The sequence below is a fragment of the Malania oleifera genome, chromosome 2, assembly GCF_029873635.1.
Source record: "Malania oleifera isolate guangnan ecotype guangnan chromosome 2, ASM2987363v1, whole genome shotgun sequence".
Lineage (NCBI taxonomy): Eukaryota > Viridiplantae > Streptophyta > Magnoliopsida > Santalales > Ximeniaceae > Malania > Malania oleifera.
In genome coordinates this window covers 137,093,357-137,108,618 of record NC_080418.1, presented here as the reverse complement: position 1 = coordinate 137,108,618, position 15,262 = coordinate 137,093,357, and the positions used below count along the sequence as shown (strand labels likewise).

At 34.8% G+C, this 15,262-nt stretch overlaps 1 protein-coding gene across 1 annotated transcript in view; it reads right to left on the bottom strand.

Annotated features, from left to right (window-relative positions):
• The window catches only part of LOC131148515 (ankyrin repeat domain-containing protein 2A), a 40,044-nt gene extending 35,751 nt beyond the window's left edge, over nt 1-4,293 (bottom strand). The window contains exon 1 of the mRNA XM_058098252.1: nt 4,073-4,293. Coding sequence (XP_057954235.1) covers nt 4,073-4,147 — 75 coding nt within the window. The 5' untranslated portion in view covers nt 4,148-4,293. The remainder of the gene's footprint in view (nt 1-4,072) is intronic.
• Nucleotides 4,294-15,262: the final 10,969 nt, after the last annotated feature.

The following is a 15,262-nucleotide window of genomic DNA, read 5'->3' as shown; positions in this document are numbered from 1 at the left end:
GGACTCCAGTGTGATGGAGCTAAGAGTCAGATATTCCCTTTGCTTGCAATAGACGAGAGTGATCCATCTGCAATTTTAACTTTCAAACTTCTAGCACAAGGTGAATATGATGAGCGACCCTTCTATTGTCTTGAACTAGATCCTGGAAGAGTCCCTTGAGACACCAAGGCAGACATTTCTAGTCTAGTATGGTCAGTAGAGACTGTCTCCTTCAGCATCACCTTACCCCTACTTTCTTCTCGTCTTACTTCTAAGAAAACTTCGCGTGTTGATGGTAAGGGACGACAACCCAGAATTCTTCCACGGACATCATCAAGGACCCGATTTAAACCAGCAAGAAACTCAAACACCCATTCATTTTTAAGGCATTTTTTATATCGGACACTATCTCCCGAGCATTCCCACTCTTCTTCAAAACTCAGATTGAATTCCTACCAAAGAGTAGTCATCTCCATATAGTAATCCGTAACATCCCTTTCTCCCTGCTTCACCTGCCATAATCGCGACTTAAGCTCGAAGATTTGGGAGGAGTTCTCAGCATCGGAGTAGGTCTCACGAACAGCATCCCAGACTTCCTTCGCCGACGGCAGGAAGAGATAAGTCCTCCCGATTGATGGCTTCATGGAGTTCACCAGCCACGCCGTGATCATGGAGTTCTCCGATTTCCATTTCTAAAGGGCGGCAGCTTCGATTGAGGCAGGTCTTCGTGTCTCGCCGATAAGAAATCCCAACTTTCCCTTGCCATCGATCACAAGTTTGATCGATTGTGCCCATTCTCGAAAATTCTTGCCATTCATCTTCTCCACCGTGAGCTGGAAGGATGAGTTGTCGAGTCATGTTGAGCCCATGGTGGAGATAGCTTCGTTCTCACCCTCGTTAGATTCAGAAGTCATCGAACCTCTGCTTTGGCTAGCGGTTTCCGCCATTGATAGCTAGGTTTAATCTCCTAGCTCTAATACCATGAAATTAGAATGAATGATTTCTGTATTTCTTGAAAAATAATTCTGTACAATCACAATTCTCTATAAATAATACAAACCGTATATCAACAAGGAAAGAATTGCCTAAAATAGGAGCATGAAATTTGCCCAAGTATTAGACTAGAAATCCCTATACAATCTCTAGTATCATTAACCCATTATTCTCAGGATTTCTAATAATCCTCGGGATTTCACAACAAGAGAATAAAAAGGGAGTGAAGAAGAAATAAAACGTAAGAGAGAACAAGTGGGTGTTGATCATCACTTCACATAAAGCTTGCTGGTAGTGAGCCAACAATATATTATATATGTATACACATATGGTCCAATTGCGGACCAAGAGAGAAACAAATGATGACCAGCACTCCTTACACGGAATAAGATAATTTTTAACAGCCATAAAATAAATGCAAGCAACCAGACAAGAATCCCAAAACCTCCTAGCACTAATGCTCTAATAACATTATCTTGAAGCTTAAGCCATCAAGTTGATGGTAACAACGTATATCAAGCCTCGGCATGTCATGGGTGATGGAAGTTGAATATAATTATAATTTTCTAAACAACTTAAACACATTATTCCATGGGCAAGAAGCTTTTGGCATATAATTTTTAGCAAAAAATTTTAGATTTATAACAACCTATATTTTCCCTTTTAGTAAAATTAAATACTATAAAATATCTAATATGCATCAAACGAGAATGTACATCAAAAGAATTACAATTGAGGGGGCACGCTATTTTGAAGAGGAGGAGGTTTCTAACCATATTGCGCAGTTTTATAATAGTTAAAATTAGATCTTCTTATTTTTGGATAAAGAAAGAATACCATTAACAGAAAGAGAGAGAATCACAAAAGCACAGAGGATAATACATCTCCTAAAAACAGCCAGAAAGACAATTACAATAGAGGCCCCACTAGTCCCTCTAATTCCTCTGAAGATCAAACAAAACTCTCTGAGCAAACCTCAAAGAGTGTGCCCAAAACAAAGCAAGAAAATAACTTTTTCCCGTAAGAAATGGGAAGTAGTTTATCTGTCATTAAAAATCCTAGCATTCCTTTCAAGCAACAAAGTCCAAAAAAAGAGTAAACACAGCACACTTCCACCAAACCATCCCTTTCTTACTTCTCCCAAAACCCCAAAATCACACCCACCAAAAAGCATCAGTAGTTTGTGGTAGTTCCATTCCCTCATCAAAAACAGTGAAAAGATTATCCCAAATATGCTTAGCCACCCAACAATGGAGAAAAAGATGCTCACTGGTTTTACACTGGACTCTGGAAACATAATGCATATACCCAAACTAATAGCCTTATAGGGTCTCCTTATCTATAACAAGTTATTAGTATTCAAAGTCCACTAAGAAAGCCCTAATCTCAATAGGAGTCTTAGCCTTCCAAATAATGAGTACTGGAAGTTTTCCAACAAATGGGAGAAGAAAGGAGTCCAAAGCTTCCAACAAAAAGGAAGCTCATCAATCTCTCTACGATTGAGATTCTTGAAGAAATGAGATCCCAGAAAAAGAGCCACCTCCAAAGAGGATGTGGCGTCGTCTTTGAAAATTGCAAAAGGTGGAGCAGTGGATATCAAAGACTTTTATACTGATCAGCTTGATTAGGGGAGTGCACAAGCTGATTACTAATGTGCTTGCCTACAGATTGAAAGAGAATGTAGGGTAATTTGTCTCTCTTGGATGACAGATGTTGGATGCTGTCATTGCAGGAAATGAATGCCCAGATTTGGAGAGCAAAACCAAGCTTAATTTGTAAAATGGATTTGCAGCCATATCTGCTGGGATTTTCTGCTTCATAATTCTTAACAAAATGGATTTGAGCTTCAACAGAAGAAATGTATCAAACTTCAAGCTTTTCGGTTGAATTCTCCATCATCATCAATGAGACTCTAAAAGGCTCTTTGAACTTGAGAGGGCCAACCGGCTAAGACAAGGAAACCCTATTTCCACTTACCTCAACATCCTCACTATAGGGGTGCCACTTTGCTTTATTAGAAAAAGTGGTGAGTTGGGTTTCATCAAAGGCTTTAAAGTTGGTCTATCCAATAATTCAGCACAGAAGTGTCTCATTTGCTGTTTTTGACTAACATTTTTTGCAGGGCTGAGGAAGATAAAATTATGGTATATTAGGTGGTTCTTCTTACAGTTTGAAGCTTTGCTGAGGCTAAGGATTAACATCAAAATGTGATTTTTTTTTTTTTAATAATAAAATAATATGTATCAAGAAGGAAGACAAGAATTCCAACCATGATAAGACAAGAAATTCTCAAAAAAAAGAAAGAAAAGAAAAGGAAAAACCAAAACACAAAAAAAGAAAAATAAATATAAATAACTTCACAAAATCTAAGTAAACAAGCCCCCTTTAAACCCTTTCCATCTAATTAACAGAACACTGCAACTTTGCTAATTCCTGCTAGCCTTTCTTCACCTTACTATTGCCACCAAAAATAGTCAACTTTTTCCCGACAAGGGAGGTAAGGAATTTGAAGAGATTGGAAGCAAATTTTGAGTGAAAGATTCAGACAACCTATCTGGGTTTGCACCTTAGTGCGGTGAAGAGATTTGGAAGAGTTTACCCTGAGTAATCTATTTCAATGACCTTCTCATTGATTTGTTGTTTTAAATTGATTTTGATGATGTTTTGATGATTCCAAAACTGCATCTGTGATCAATTACGTGTCTTTATTGCTCACAATATTTGAAATTTATGCGAATTGTATCCAGCATTATGTACAAGGTGAACTGGAAATCTAGTATAGGAAAAAGCTAGTCTGTGTTTGCCTCTCAAGAGATATGATCAACTTACCAAAAGCTATTCTTCTAGACCCTCTTAACACATTTCCTACACTTACCAATCCCAAACACGAGCTCTTAAAATTCAACCTAGACTGAGGGTATAACTGTTTTGAACAGTTGGGCATGACTATGGGGGCACTCTAACGACCACAATAGTTGTAAAACGAAGGCAAACCCTGGGATTTTGCAGGTTTCTCAGCAACCAAACAGTGGACCTATAGTACAGAACAGCATAAAACTGAATGCTTTCAGAAGATGACAAATAAAGCTGTGAGTTTTACCTCAATCAAGGCCTCCACAATCTCCGGCGTCGTTTCGGCCGGCGCCGGCTCTGCTAGATTCGTTTCAGCTCCCATCTACTCGCCCACGCAAACGAAAAGGGGGACTGCGAAGTACGGAGTGCAAATTGATCAGGGCCTCAGTGGTTTTGTAAGGGTTTTTTTTTTTTTTTTTTGTTATCCCTGTCAAAAATTCTAAAATTAATGCAGAAAAATACAAAATTAGTGTTCCGAAATGGAACTTTGAATTTAAATTTGGTTGAATTTTGATAAATTTTAATTTAATTTTAATAAAATTGTATTAAATTATATTTTATTTAAATTTAATATAATTTTAAATTCAGAACCTCTGAAAACAATAAATGAGGGAAAATTATATATAATAATTGTCAACACAAATTTTTGTTTGGTTCTGTGGTAAAAACAGATAATTAAATTTTGTTTTATTTCTTTGTCTCTTTAGCATTTTATAAATGGAGATTTTTAGCCCTTTTGTACTCTCCCCTTTTCTTCTAATGAATTTCCCTTTTTTTATTCAAAATAATATTTTTTTTTATAACAAAACCAACATTATAGTTCATGTTCTAAAGATGCATGTATTCTTTGAATTAGATTGGTACTAAGAGAATGATCTCTATTCTTATTTGTGAGTTAATTAATTAAGTCAATGAATTTGTGAGATAAGTTCAAAATGGCTACTAGACTTTAATTTGATGTAGTTTGTGCATTGCTGTAAGGACCTGTCTATTTTATCATAATAATAATTTTTTTCATAATATCATTTAATATAATAATCATGTTATCCTGTTCAACTGTTAAAACATAATCAACATGGACTCATGGGTACTAGGGATATACCTAAAATACAACTCTAATACCTAAGTAGCAGGAAACGTAATTTACAAACATATCATACAACCAACCATAATACCATAATCGTACTAAAACTGTTATATATATATACAATCATTCACAAAATACCAAAAGTAGCCTAGGGTCACTTCTCAAAAATAAATTCAACCCTAACTCAACAACTCATCCTTCTGACAGGGTAGCTCAGTCAAACTCTATTGTCGTGGAGCTCTAACTACTCATCTACCTAAATTTTCTGAAATGTTCATATAGTTGGGGTGAAACATTTCTCAGTAAAGAAAATAAACTAATATCAGTGTGTAGCGTTATGAGCATTTTCGTGTTATATATAACCAATATAATAAGCATATTTGGTAAAATCTGTCTGTAGCAGAATTGAGTAAAACATGATTGTCATATAATAATAAAGCATGCTAGATTTCTATATATGAAAATCATCTTATATAACTGTACAATACTGAAATAACATTCAGGATGGATAGCTAACTGATGTCATATCTTACCCCCACATGACTACGTTGTACAGCCCGAAAGCGGAACCTAACAATGGTTGGCCGACCATGCTAGATCAATTATAAGTTTGTAAGTACGATGGGTCTGTCCCACCTGGTCCCGAACTGCAAGGAGAACAACTCTACTCTACACTAAAGTCACATCGACTGTCATCTCCCACACTACTAGTCGTGTGGTAGCACTATCATAATTCTAAACATATAGCTACGGTACCATGCTCCTGAAAACTGAACTAAACCATACCATTCAGGTTCTGATAACGTATAATATGTTTCACATACTGAACATAACTGTTTCGTATTTCATAATAATATCTGGCATGATAATATTGCATGAATTCTGTCTTATCACACATGATTATGGCATCGGCACCAACATGAATCACGACATCTACGCCGGTATAACATAGCATGTAAACTCAGTATCTGTGCCGACAAATCGTAATATACTGAACATAAATTTCTTGAATTATTTACATAATATTCACGAAATCATAGTTTCTACACTGTTTTATAATTTTCCTGAAAATTGGAAATACATGTTTATTCTGAAATAACATAATATTCCATAAGCATAATTTTCATGGTAAATAATACTCATGCCACACAAGATGGATAACATTCTGGTATAAAATTTAATCTAAGATCATATTTCCTGATAAAACATATTTAAATCATATCCCTGTTCACAGTAGTATTTCCCAAACATAACTCTACGATATACATATTTACCTAAAATTAAATGTTATAAAATAATAAATCTATTTTTATAAAAAGACTGACTTAGTTTTTCCCCTTACCTGATTTACTGAGATGCTCACACAATTAAATCTGAGCCCGTGACATTTCCAGCACAAAATTTATAATTTTCATTTCCCTAGAACATTCAACAGAATTCCAACATAATTTCCATAAAATATTTTTTAAGCTCCCAATAACCTAAATAAATTGTAAAACTCCAAAATAATCAAATTACCTTGGTTTTCCTGAACTATGCCCGCAGGGTCCCGAACTTACCCCCGCGACGCTTACCCGAGCCCTGAATTCAATGACCCTAATTCAACCTTAGAATGCCCAATTTTAACATTTCAAAATTTACAATAATTAAATAATAATTAGCTCCTTAATAACCCTTTTAGCTTAATTTTGGGGTTATGCATACGATGACCCCACGAGATATCTGCTACTCTATATTTGTAGAGAATCATCTTTAAATTCTCGTAGTGGTGTCCGATCGTCAATTGAGTTTAAGATTTACGAGAAATTGAGGTAAAGGTTAGAATTGAGTTTACCCCAGGAGATATGCTTACGCCGCTCGTATGACAAATCTGCTCCAATAGAAATGTTGGTGGCGGAGAATGGAGTCCAGCGATATTTTCTGATTTTCGATCAGGCGAAAATCAGTCAAGAAATTGAAAGAAGTGGGAGAGAGACGGAGACGAGTGAGAGAGAGAGACTTAGAAAGGGGGTCTACGGCTTCTCTCCCCGATTTCAAATTCTTCAGATGCTTCCTGAAGAAAGCTTTAGGAAACATTGGATATAATAATAATAATAATAATAATAATAATAATACAACAATAACAAAACCAAACCTTAGTCCCACTAAGTGGGGTCGGCTATATGAATCATTTTCCGCCAATTTATGCGATCATGAACCATTTCTTTTGATATATTCAAGGGTATTAAATCCTTACTCACTATCTCCTCCCAAGTTAATTTAGGTCTACCCCTACCCCTTCTATTGCCCCCCATAGTAACTAAGTCACTCTTCCTCACAGATGCACTATAAGGCCTACGTTGCAAGTGTCCATACCATCTGAGTCGTCCCTCCCTTATCTTATCTTCTATTGGAGCTACACCTAACTTACCACGAATATGTTCATTCCTTAATTTATCTTTCAATGTTATACCACTCATCCATCTAAGCATCCTCATCTCGACAACTTTTACTTTTTGGATATTATGTTTCTTCATCGCCCAACATTTCGATCCATATAGCATAGCTGGTTTTATAGCTGTCCTCTAAAACTTCATTTTCAATTTAAAGGGTATTCTACGATCACATAGCACACTTGAAGCACTTCTCCATTTTACCCAACCTGCTTTAACTCTATGCATTACATCATCTTCAATTTCTCCTTCAGCTTGCATAATAGATCCAAGATATCGAAATCTACAAGTGCTATTTATTTTTTCATCATCAAGTTTAACTTTATCTCTAATATTCTTCCTATCATTACTAAAATTACATTTCATATATTCTGTTTTATTTCTATTTATCCTAAAGCCTCTAGATTCCAAAATTTCTCTCAATAATTCTAACTCAACATCTACTTCATCCCTAGTTTCGTCAATTAATACAATATCATCTGCAAAAAACATACACCATGGAACCTCCTTTTGAATACTCTTATTCAATTGGTCCATCACTAAAGCAAAAAGATAATGACTAAAAGCAAATCATTGATGTGCACCTATGGTAATTGGAAATTCTCTAGTTTCTCCATGTATAGTCCTTACACTAGTCATTACTCCATCTTACATATCCATAATAACATCGGTATACCTACAACATATACCATTTTTTTCTAAAACCCACCATAGAACTTCCCTAAGTATCTTATCATATGCTTTCTCAAGGTCAATAAATATCATACGCAAGTCCCTCTTCTTTTTCCTAAACTTTTCCATTAATCTTTTTAAAAGATAAATAGCTTATGTGATAGATCTCTCAGGCAGAAAACCAAATTGATTTTCTGAAATCTTCGTTTCTAACCTTAATCTTTGTTCAACTACTCTTTCCCATAGTTTTATCGTATGACTCATAAGTTTAATTCCACGATAGTTATTACAATTTTGAATATCTCCTTTATTTTTGTATATAGGTATTAAAGTGCTTTTCCTCCATTCATTTGGTATTTTCTTAGTTTTTACAATTGTATTAAATAAATTAGTTAACCATATAATTTTGTTATCACCCAAGCATTTCCAAACTTCAATTGGGATGTTATCCGATCCCATAGCTTTCCCATTTTTCATCTTTTTTAGTGCAAACTTAACTTTGTTAACTCTAATTTTGCAAATAAATCTTATATTTTTAATATTTTCCTTATTTGACAATTCTAAGTTTAAGCCTTCTATTTGGTTTTCATTAAACAACCTACTAAAGTAACTTCGTCATCTTTCTTTACTATCTTTGTCTTTAACCAAGACAATATCATCCTCACTTTTTATGCATTTTACATTTCCTAAGTCCTTGCTCTTCCTTTCTCTAGCTTTAGCTAATTTACATATATCTCTTTCCCCTTCTTTTGTACCTAATCTATCATACAAACTATTAAATGATCTATATTTAGCTTCACTAATGGCCCTTGTTGCATCTTTTCTTGCCTCTTTTTATTTTTCAAGGTTATCTCTATTTCTACATTTTTGCCACGTTTTATACCAAATTCTTTTTGTCTTTATGATTTTTTGTACATCTTTATCCCACCACCAACTTTCTTTACTATTCGAGAATCTTCCCCTTGATTCACCTAAAATCTCTTTTGCTATCTTTTTAATAGAGCTAGCTAATCTATTCTAAAGAATATTTGTATCTATCCCATCCTCTAAGGTCCAATCCCCATCTTTGATCATTTTGTCTTTTAAATTTTATTATATTTTCTCCTTTTAGGTTCCACCATCTAGTTCTTCTACATTGGTTTATTTTATCATTTTTCCTCAATTTTTTAATACATATACCTAACACTAAGACTCTATGTTGTGTGGTTAGGCTTTCACCTAGAATAACTTTACAATCCTTACATGTTAAACGATCTATCCTCCTAGTTTAAAAAAAAATTATTTGACTTCTATTTTGTCCACTTTTAAAGGTTATTAAGTGTTATTCTCTCTTCTTAAAGCAAGTATTCATTATACTAAAATCATATGACATAGCAAAGTCTAAGATCATCTCCCCAGACTCATTTTTGTCTCCATATCCATATCCTCTAAGTATCCTCTCACAATTTTTATTATCTCTTCCAACGTGTCCATTCAGATCTCCTCCTATAAATATTTTCTCAGTCCCTGGTATGCCTTGTATAATATTCTCCATATCTTCCCAAAATTGTCTCTTAAGATTTTCTACTAAGCCAACTTGAGGAGCATAAGCACTAATGATATTTATTATCTCTTGTCATAATACCATCTTGATTTTTATAATTCTATCCCTTACTCTAGTTACATCCACAACACTATCTTTAAGTTTTGTCTATAATAATGCCTACTCCATTCTTATGTTTTTCTTTTCCAGTGTACCAAAGTTTAAATCCTGCTTTATCAATTTCTTTAGCTTTCTCCCCCACCCACTTAGTTTATTGAAGACAAATTATATTAATTCTTCTTCTATTCATTGTATCAACAATTTCCATGCTTTTACCCGTAAGTGTCCCTATATTCCAAGTTGCTAATCTAAACCTAGTTTCCTGAACTAACGTCTTTACCTGCCTACGTCCAGAATGATGCAGGAACCCTCACATCCTCCTGCAATAATTATTTTTGGGGCATTACAATTGCAGTTCCAAAATTTATTCAATTTCATTCAAAACCTAGTGTCTATTTAAGGATAGTGGAAGGAAGGCCGACGTGGCTTTTATTAGCAACTAGTCACTTATTAGCGAAAATTTTGTCACCTCTTCATTTCATCAATCCTATGTAGTTCTTGAAGAACAAGTCGCACTAATTGGAGCTTTATTCAAACTCTAACTTAGGTTGAACCCTAGTAAGCAAAAGAAGGACCTCTACTACTATTCAAACATAGGAATCAAACCCTAACTCTAGAAGGAACACATTATTATAATTATGCCTAGTTCAAACTCATACACATCCTTGCATGTTGTTGTAACAATATACTACTATAGCGATACAACTTCAATAAAAGCATCGATTCCTTGGACATGGAAACTATTATCATTGATTCTATTCATCAATTTTATTTTATTTTTGGTCATTTTATGAAGCTTTTTGAGTTTCATCAATAACTTTTGTTACTCCCATGATTTACTAAGAATTTCTTAGTTTTTAAAATATTAGTTATGTAGCGTATGATGAGCCAAGGATGTGATTCTTCCCTTGGTATGAAAAGTGTGGAGGTTTGAGAAAAATAAGTGGCACGAAGAAGTTGAAAGTGGAGATTCTCTTTTGATCTTGTTGTGTATGCAAGTTGATGTTACATGTGATGTTTTGGTGTCTTAGGAACTAGGAAGCATATAGTTGACCTTGGCCGATCTAGGATTGTGTCCTTAGCATAGGCAATGCAATGTAGAAATATTTTTATTGTTATGTAATTGTATAATGCCTTTTTGTGGCTATAGTGATGTGTCCTTGATTTTTGTTAAACTAAATAATAATGAGTCAAAGTTGATATAACTATGCGGTGGCAATGAAGATGTTGTTTTCAATTAATTTTGATTTATTGTTTAGCATGATTTAATGGCAATGATTATCATGTTACTACTTTGTTGTTTAACATGATTTTAGTTTAAGTGCAAATAAATGTAACTTTATAAACTTGAAGTGCCCTTGTTTTTTAATTTGTCTAAAAACATAACTTCTGCCTCAATTTTCTAAATGCACTTTGTTTCGTAGTCTTTCACATGTTGGAGGAAAGACCCTCATGATATGGGAAGCTATTATGCATGCAGAACAATCATGTGTAATTAGATCAATAATTCGTCGGGTTAAGGTTTGAGTAGAAGTACTGAGTGGTGATGTTATGTGTAATTGGTTGTAGCAAAGTTTGGAGTTTAATGATAGTGGGCAATGCAATAAATGTAACTAGTTGGGTTAATGTTTGAGTTCAATAAGTCATGGTGTTGCATGTGCTATTGCTATGTGTAATGGTGGGCAATGCAATGAATTTAATCCATATTTGAAATTCGAAAGAGATCCCTATTCCATGACTACTATGGAGGTTTCGTCAAATTTTACCTGACTAATCATGACAAGAGAAAATAATAGAAGAAAGTTTGAGCATTGTTTATAAAATATAATAGAAAATGGGGATAAATTGAGGTTGGTTGCTTTTCCTCCTTCCAATCCAAACAACTCTACTAAAATTCCATGTCCAAAAAAAATCCCTTAATATGTGGATAAATTGTGAGAAATTGCGACTTTTGGCAATATTTACATGGATTTAAGGGAAAATTGAAAACAAATTTCTTAATAGCTATGAACCCTAACTTACATATATTGTTAATGAAGAGCTTAAGTATTCAATGCGTTGGAAGTTTTAAATGTATAATTCATTACATGGCACAATGCATTTGGTGGATAGGAATTGGGATAGAAGTCTTTGACAATTGCCCCCAACTTCTATAATTTTGTAGTAAGAGTCCAAGCCATGGTTTGGATTTTTTGTGATTTTGAACCAAATGTAATATAGAATGTAGAACGCAAGAAGTTCAACATTCATGTTATTGTTGTAACGACCCCAAAAATAATATGTATAGAAGTGCAAAAATAAATAAATAAATAAATATAATAATATAAAATGATATTATCTATATATATATATATATATATATATATATATATATATAGATGTCACGCCCCGAACTCGAAAATGGGCCTCAGGTGTGATTTAGTAACCTAACATTTCCCTGTATCATACAACCATCTATGATACTACACAGTATAAGGGTCCGACCCCGCAGGGTGCACGTATATCCTATACACCATCACATACACAATATACGCAGCGAAATTATACAACCTATTACATCCATTTCATACCATCAAACCGTACCAAAGTCTAACAAAACCATAGTCTAATTCCCAAAATACATAACATACCCCGAGTGTCTATATAACCCAAAATGACAATCCGGCCAAAGAACAGTACTTACATAAGTACTTCTACAAAGCTAACTAACAACCACGCTCCTGAAATGCTAGGACACTAGTGTCGGTTACTTGAAAGATCTGAAAAACATTTATATGATAGGAGTAAGACACCTCTCAGTAAGGGAGAAACATATTATATTAGTGTGTGGATACATGAGTGTTATTTTAACAATAAAACATAAACTGTAAGGATCCGAAGAATTATGATATTTAAATAATAAAGAGGAAGGGAAATGGAAACAGTAATAGAAGGAGGCAGCCGACTTTTCTCATGCTATTACTAGTGTTATATCAGTAAGAATAATGTTGCACTTTGGATATAATAACCCAAGGAATTTTCTCATGGCCTCATCGACGAACACAGGGGATTCGTTGATGAGGGCATGTTTCGTCTATGAGAAGATATCGAGAGGACGTTTTGGGCGATTCTAAATTTCGTCAACGAAGGGGAGAGCTCGTTAAAAAATTACTTCTTAGACTCGTCGATGAAGGCCGCGGTATAAATAGTGTAAACCTTGGATTTTTATGTAGGATTTTCAACAGAGACTCTCTCTCTTTCTCTCTCTCTCCTACGGTCTCTCCTCCATCTCTCTTCGATTTTGGCCCCGTCATTCACCGGATTGATGATCTGAGGCTACCATGACGCTCCTGGTGAAGTTCTCTTCAAGTCTACTGGGGTGGATCGTTGGTGGGATCGAGTCGAATTTCTCCCCAGAATCAAGGTAAGACCTTTTATTTGAAATTAGACTTTCCAGCGGTTGTAGGAAATGAAGTAGACAAAGAAATAATGATGTTTTGTTCTGGTGAATATTGTTTTTAGGGAGTTGAGTGCGAAACCCTGCGGGTATAGGACAGATATTTAATAGGGGCTTTGCAGTAGTCAGGTAAGGGAAATATGCTATGTTAGGAAACCCTTTTACGATTTCAGTACAAACTATATGTTTTTATCAAATTATTATTTAGATTATATATATATTTACAGTTTCTAGAACTTGATAATATTAATATTTATTTGTGTGGCATGAGTTGATAACAGAACAGTACTATATTTATAGAATTTGTGAATACCATGTTTATAGTTATTAACAGAAATACCATGATATTTGCATGTTTATAGAATGACGAATTTTTCAGTGTACAGTATACTCAAAAATATGCATTTTTAGTAATTTCAGAATAACATGTTTATCAATTCCATAACGCCCCAATATACAAATATTCAAACAACAATTCAATTATACATCAGATTTTTAGTTAGTTTATTTAGAATTTCAGATAAATTCTATGGGGTTATGATTATTTTATAAATCTCTGTAAAAACAGTATATTACATATATTACCTATATAGTATCAAACCCTGATGGATCAGACAACAGAGTACGGTACTGTAGCTACAGATATTTAGTTCAAAGCGCAACCACTTTACTCAGATAGTAAGTGGTATGAGGTCGATCGTGCCCACGTTAGGACAGACTCTCCATCAGATATGGATTGAAGGGGCTGATCAGACTGTCAGAGTCCAGTTGACTTGCCCTGGTCGGCCAGCCAGGATAGGTCCCACCTTCGGGCTGCACAACCCTATCATGAGGGGTTAAATCATGACATACAACAATCCAGGGAAATTTTCTCAGATATTATAAATATAAGTAGATTTCCAGAAATAGTAGTAGTATTATGAAAAGTAAATTTATATAGTTTTAATATATCTTATTTATACCAACACTAACAATTTCAGTTATCCTTGATATTATTTTGAAATTAGATTATTAATACAAAAATATAACTTAGTAGCCACACACGAGTAATAGCATGTTTCGTCTTACTGAGTGTTGGCTCATCCCAGCGTGGATTTATTTTTCAGGTGAACCAGCTAGGCGAGTGGAGCAGGCTCGCAGGTAGAGGGGCTATTGTACTGCCCTTTTTTAGAGTGAGTATTTTTGGGGTGGCATGTTTTTTTGTAAACTCTTGGTATCAGTAAGGGTAGTGTCGAGAGAATAGTGATGATTGTATATCGTGGGTTGATTTGACACTCTGGTATTGTATTATGTGTGGATTTATTTTATATGAGTGGTCTTCCACTGTTTAGGTTAATGATTGGATTTAAAACTAGGGGAAAAAAATTTTATTTTATTAGCAGGACATTACATAAACATTTCACAATTCTTGTATTTTCACAAAACAGTTCTTGTATACATCTCAAAAAACACCTTGGTCTAGTGTTGTACTCTTCGGCCTAAGCCGGTCGCACAACACGGCGGCTCTGGTAACCTGGCATAGCCTAAGCCCCACAGCGTTCAATCGGTGCAAACATGGTACAAACTTATACCCTTCGGTGACCAACCAGAATCATAAGTGGTATTTCACACCCTCGGCCTCAAGCTAGATATCTGAGCCTATGGTAGTTAACCGACTCGGCCGCCTACGGTATTGTTTTGGCACGCCTCATATCTCAGCCTTCGGTTGTTAACCGGCATGCTTCGATTGTCCTAGGCCTTTGGTTTTATCCCAACTCGGCATTTTCACAAAACTTGGTACAATTTGGAACTCATGTTCCAATATCTCATTTCAATTACTCACAGCCTACGGTAGTTAATCGGCACGCTTTTCCATAAAATACATCATTCACAGCCTACGGTAGTTAATCAACCCGCTTTTCCACAAAATACATCATTCACAACCTACGGTAGTTAATCGACACGCTTTTTCACAAAACACTTCATTCAATATATCAGCTCATTCCACACTCATTTGGGGAAACAAATAATCTTATATCAGATATCACGAAAATACAGTTTAACATAATCAAATGTACAGTCATCTCTATATTACAGTTTAACCAAATATATACTTTTTCAACAAAAACGGAGATGATACCCAAAACCACCCCCTATTTTTCCCGAAAATATAACCCGAAAATCCCGTA